The sequence below is a fragment of the Austrofundulus limnaeus genome, unplaced genomic scaffold (assembly GCF_001266775.1).
Source record: "Austrofundulus limnaeus strain Quisiro unplaced genomic scaffold, Austrofundulus_limnaeus-1.0 Scaffold218, whole genome shotgun sequence".
Lineage (NCBI taxonomy): Eukaryota > Metazoa > Chordata > Actinopteri > Cyprinodontiformes > Rivulidae > Austrofundulus > Austrofundulus limnaeus.
In genome coordinates this window covers 665488-671500 of record NW_013952620.1, presented here as the reverse complement: position 1 = coordinate 671500, position 6013 = coordinate 665488, and the positions used below count along the sequence as shown (strand labels likewise).

Here is a 6013-nt window from a genome sequence, read left to right as displayed (position 1 = left end):
TATATACTGTATATTCCTTGATAATTTCACTCGAGGTGACCCCAACAATGGCGACTTTCGAGATGGGTGCCATATTCTGGACATAGCCTAAGAGATATGCTCCCTCGCCCATTACTTGTTGGGCTATTCTGATATTTTGTTTCCCTTTTCTTTCTGAAATAAAAGGATGTCCTGTGACGTTTGACTCACCCTGTAGCGTGTTTAGCTAGTATCTACTTCTGCTTTTTTACTGTCATGGCTATAAACAAAATGCAGCTCAATATAATGTGCTTCTAGATGGGAGCAGTGATCATCTGTAACTGATATACAGTATTTGTCCCAAACACTAAGAAACCATCACACTATACATGTACTTTTACACCTCTATACTCAACAGTAATTCAGTGAGCACCTTTCTGATAACTATATGAAAAAGAAGTAAAAAATTTTTTTAGGTAACTAATTGTTATTAGTTACAAACTATCACAGAACAACTTAGCAACTTTATAAAACAAAAATCCATGCATCAGATTTCTCTGGTTTATTGACACGAATCATTAACTATCTCATTTCAGATACAACACATGTCCAGCAAAGCGCAAAAAGAGTAAAAAGCTTTTTTGTCCTAGGCAAGGATATACATTTAAACAACATTATCTGTCACTAGCAGGGAGTGGGTTTGGGGATACATGACATGAAACAGGATTTTCCTCTAAAAAGAAGACCTCTTCCTACTTCGGGTGCATAATGTAAGTCAAAAAAGCAGGTTTCCATTCTGAGATACATAACTTCATACATTCTGTAGTTTTTTTTTTTTCATCCAAAACAAGTGAGTTGGATCAATTCCTCCTACACAAACCGAATAAACAAATACAAAGTCAACCAGTGCCAGCAGTTACAGTGATACAACATGTAAAAAATAAAATAATGGCAAATAGAGTAATTAAACATACACTAAATTATGAGTCAGAAAATGAAAACAAATGTAACTTACAACTCTCAACCACCCAAAAGCCTTCTCCTTCGTTACCCCTCCCACCTGACCTCTTTCTTTTTTTTTGTTGCAACAAACACGAAAAAAGACATTCAGAATAGAAAACAATCATGCAAAGAAAGCAGTTTTCACACAGTCACTAATACAGAAAAAATCAGATCAAAAACAGCGCTGCCAACAGTCAGTGCCTTCAGGTCTTTAGATGTTATTACTGTTGTTTCTCTACAGACTTTAGATTTGCTACTGGATTTGATAAAAACGATATGACAGACCATCTCCATTAGGCTACCAAGTCTTCTGACTAGACTGACCTCCTACTTTTGTTCATGAGACCTGGGGGTCCTACAGTTTATTAAGAACAGTCTTTGTTTCAGAGCCCCCATCGACCACAGGAAAGTTCATCTGGGAGGAGTTCTACAGAAAACTAGAGCCGCAGGAATGAGCTTAGGTTCCAATATATAAAAAAGGCATGATGTTCTCTTTTTTGGCATCCGTTCCTATTCTTTAAACTCTGATATATATTTTACTTTTACAATCATTTTTTTTAAAAGATAAGGAGTTTCATTCCATAATGAAGATCTTTGAATCTAATAATGGTAACTATCAAAATAAAGTTTTCTAAGAATAACTAATAAATTCAGGTCATATTAAGACTTTTATTTACAAAACTGTTGGTTTTCTATTAATAATCTTTTGTTCTTTGAATGTAACTAATCTTTCTGCATTTAATAAATTACATATTGGAATGAAACCCTTCAGCTGTAGATTTTTTTCATATACACATTCAGTTCATGATGCTGTCTCTCATAAGTTATTTGACTTTTTTAATGGGATCATTTTAACAGAAAGTTCTTTGTTTTACAGATATATTTTGGATATGGTACATTTTTATGCAGACGATACTCGTGTATTCGTTGAATCCGTGTCTGTTACAGTTCTTGCGAGCGGATGACGTGAAATAGCGTCACATTATACAGAACCTGGTGCCCATTGTTCCAAGCGTACAGGGCACGGTCCCGTGGGTTGTAGTCTAGCATTGAGATATGTGAGTACTTATTCTGGAAGGCAATGTCAATGTACTCGTACGTAGAAGAGTTAGTGGAGTAGGAGTAGTAGACCTTGGTGCCTCCTGAGTAGCCATTGGTGACGTAAAGAGTGCCACAGATCATGAAAGACTCGCCAGCACTCCTTTTAGGGTGGTTGGTGGTCCAGCTCTTGATGATCTGCAGAGTGTTGGGGTTCAGCTTGCTGATGACGATATTGCCGGCATTCTGGTTTGTGGCATAGACAGCCCACAGGCCTCCCTCGTCCACCATTAAATCAATGTCAGACTGGCCTCCCCAGGCGTAGTGATATGAATTACTGTAGCCGGCGTTGTCAATCTTTTGGGATTTGGTGATCGAGGAGGTGCGGAAGTCAAACTTCATGATAGAGTGGCTCTGGAACTTGTTGAAGTAGATAGAGCCATTATAGACCACCTGACCTGTTCCTGACCACGGGTGGGGCAGCCGGTGGGACGTGAAGTTATCCGAAGTCATGAAGTCATGCATAGACTTGTACTCTCGCACAAAGCGGTTATTGTGGTAGCCATCCATGTACCAGACCTAAAGATCACGAAAAAAAGAGAATTAAGCACATTAAAACACAAAACTACTTCAAAGCTCAAAATTTCTAACACATTCTCATGTCGGCCTCGTCAACATATTGATGCTTGGTCAGGGACCGTCTGTGTCCAGTTTTGATGTGTCGGGTACCTCCCACGCGTCCATCCTTGCCGCCTGCGGCTTTTCCGGGTTGCACCACTTAGGGATCTTTGGGTCGGGGGTCTGAGGTTAACATGAGGGATCAGGATTAATGGTTAATTTGAGATACTGGGGTCAGGGTTGGGCTGTATATAGCTAATAAAGGTTAAATTTAGAGTCTGGGATGGTTAATTCTTGCGAATTTTCTACATTTAAAAAAAATGGTTAATATGAGCGATCAGAGTTAATGGTTAATTTTAGGTACTGTGGTCTGGGATAGACTGTATAGGGCTAATAAAAGTTAAATTTAGGGTCTGGGATGGTTTGTTTCGCACATTTCCTACTCTTGTAAAAAAATAGAACAACCTGGGGGTCCTCCTCCGCCTCATCTCATAAAAAACTGATGCGCGGGGGGTACCCGGCGCATCAAAACTGGACGCAAAAGGCTACCTGACCAAGGGTCAATATGTTGACGTGGGGGGAGTGAGAATACGTTGAAATCTCATCACTGTCCAGCGAACCCTTGTGAGTGTAAAAGTCCTGCAAGCAGACTGCTCATCAAAAACCCAATCACTCACCAACAAGCATTCCAATTAATGCTGCAATATTTCAGTGAGCTGACAAAGTAAAATCTGTCAGCTTCTGAATCTAAACAGCCCCAGATGACAGCTGCAGTGTGTGAGGAGTCAGGGAGGGCTGGAATAATGTCCATCATTCCACAAAACGACTTGTCTCAGCTGCTTTTGCTGGGCTTCATGATGGTGCTTTAAATCGTGGGAATTCCTGGGTCACTAATACCTCCTGAATCTCAGTGGGACTGATTTAGCTGAAACCTCTTCACCACCTGACTGAAAAAACTATTAACATGCAGGAAGTGGTTTCCATGGGAGGAAAAAATATCTGAGGTCAGAAAACCAAAATTTAAGAAGAGGTGCAGGTCTCTCGGCTTCTGTTAACGACTAACTGCTACTTTTCAGGGTTCTGACAAGCTATTTATCTGTTCTTTTTAAAGTTGGTTATTTTCAATGCAAAAGTTGACTTTCTGCATGCTACATGTAGTATTATAAGTTTTATTCATGTCAGTAAGCCACACCTTGTCTACCTGGGATCAACATTTTGTCTTTGATTTGATATTGTAATCAGTGTGATGCTTTCATATGACCTTTCAACACTTGCAGTTTTATTTCATTTCCACAACTCGATCTGTCTGATTATTGCTTTTCTGCCTTTGAACCTTTTATTTTTCATCCAGTTACCAGAGCCATCCATCCATCCATCCATTTTCTGTACACGCTTATTCCTTTTCAGGGTTGCGTGGGTCACTGGTGCCCATTTCCAGCAGTCACAGTGCGATTGGCGGGGTACACCCTGGACAGGTCGCAAGTCCATCACAGGGCCACACATAGAGACAAACCAGACAAACAACCATTCACTCTCTCACTCACACCTAGGGACAATTTAGAGTTATCAATTAACCTAACAGTCATGTTTTTGGTCTGTGGGAGGAAGCCGGAGTACCAGAGCCACTTTCTTCCATATGAACAATTTCAATAAAATAAAACTGATCCATGCATTTATCATGTCTAGGATGGACTACTGTAATTCTTTATTATCTGAGTGTCCACAAGTCTTCAGCTGATACAAAATGCAGCTGCCAGAGTTCTGATGAGAGCTAATAGAAAATACTCCAGTTTTAGCTTCTCTCCACTGGCTCCCTGTCACATTCAGAACATAATTTAAAATCCAACTTCTAACATTCAAAACTCTCAACAACCAGGCTCCATCTTATATCAAAGATATTCAGACTGCAAGTCTGAAACTTTGAAGAGAAAACTTTATCTGCGTCTTTCATTCTCAGAGTTTTAAAGTTTAGTCTCACAGATAAAGAACAGAAGGAATAACTTTCTTGTATTCTTGCAGTTTACAGTTGTCCACTGTTCATTTTTCTGTTAAAGCCATATAATTATCTCTTGTACTTAGTTTTGTTGTTTCATAGTCATTACCGCTTGCTGCCAAAGCAAAGGGAGAAAGCCAAGAAACCTCAGAAAAAGCTCAGTTGGCTGTAGTTATTATTCAGTAACCTTTATTATACTGTATTGTTGTGAATGCTTCACAGTAGTCACACTACTGAGATCATTTTTTTCTTCTGTACGTTTTTCGGCATCTAATTCGTTCCACAATTTTTATGCTATTTCAACAATTCATATTTAAAAACATTCAGCTCATTCATGAGGGGTGCTATGACTTTTGGTGTTTCAGCTATTTACACTTTTTTTTTTAGCTATTTCACTATTTAAGTCAATTTTTGACAGAAAATTAATGGAGCTGTTTTCAACATCCTTAAAATAATTTTAAATGTTTCTAAATATTTACAGCACCTTACATATTTTGTTCTGGCTCTGCTTTTTTCACTTTCTTGTGCTAATTTTAGCAACTTTTTTTGCAAAATTTAGCTTTTTTCTGCTATTTCAGATACAAATCTCTTCTTTCTGCTGTTCTTCTGATTTTTCTACTTTGTTGTGCTTTTTTCTGCTACTTTGTGCTTCTTACAGATGTTTGCTATATTCAACTATTTGCTGAAATTTTAGCTAATGTTTAGCTGCTATAAGCTAAGGTTAGGTTTTCTAAGATAAATACATTTTTTGTAGCTATTACAACTTTTTTCAGCTAAGGTTAGCAAACTTGTGCTCCTTATGCTAATTAAATATTTTCCACCTACTTTTTAGCTGTTTTACTGAAAATTTCAGCTGTTTTACTTATTTTACTACAAACTATCATTTTTATGTAATTCTATGCTTTTTTCTACATTTTTTTCTGTTTCAGTTATTTTTTAACTATAACTATTTCAACTGGGTGCTAATTTCAAATTGTGGCTGCTACCTTAACTTATTTTATGCTCACTTTAGCTACTTTAGCGATTCTTCTATTTTTTTCTACTTTTAATACTGTTTTTACTGCTACCTAGTGCTATTTATGCTTCTTACAGATGTTTTCAGCTATATTCAGCTATTTTAGCTGTTAGCTTTTAGCTGTTTTCAACAAGATTTGTGCTCCTTTTGACTGTTTTCATGCAGTTAGGCTTTTTTTTGCTTCTTTCAGTTTTTCAAAGTGAGCTCCCATTAACACTTTTCCTATTAAATATGTTCAACTCAATTTCAGCAGCTCTCAGCTTAAGTTTTCAGCATGAAGCATTCACACAAGCATTTTCGCAGGAAACACAATTTTTCTAGAATACATCTGTTTTAATTACTTTTAAAAAGTAAGACAAAATGCAGTATTTATTAATTGTGTGTGTGTG

At 37.6% G+C, this 6013-nt stretch overlaps 1 protein-coding gene across 1 annotated transcript in view; it reads right to left on the bottom strand.

The window, feature by feature from the left end:
• Positions 1-505: 505 nt before the first annotated feature.
• olfm1b (olfactomedin 1b) overlaps positions 506-6013 on the bottom strand; it is a 27194-nt gene continuing 21686 nt past the window's right edge. Inside the window, exon 6 of the mRNA XM_014019371.1 lies at positions 506-2577. Within this exon, the coding sequence (XP_013874825.1) occupies positions 1903-2577 (675 nt within the window). The 3' untranslated portion in view covers positions 506-1902. The remainder of the gene's footprint in view (positions 2578-6013) is intronic.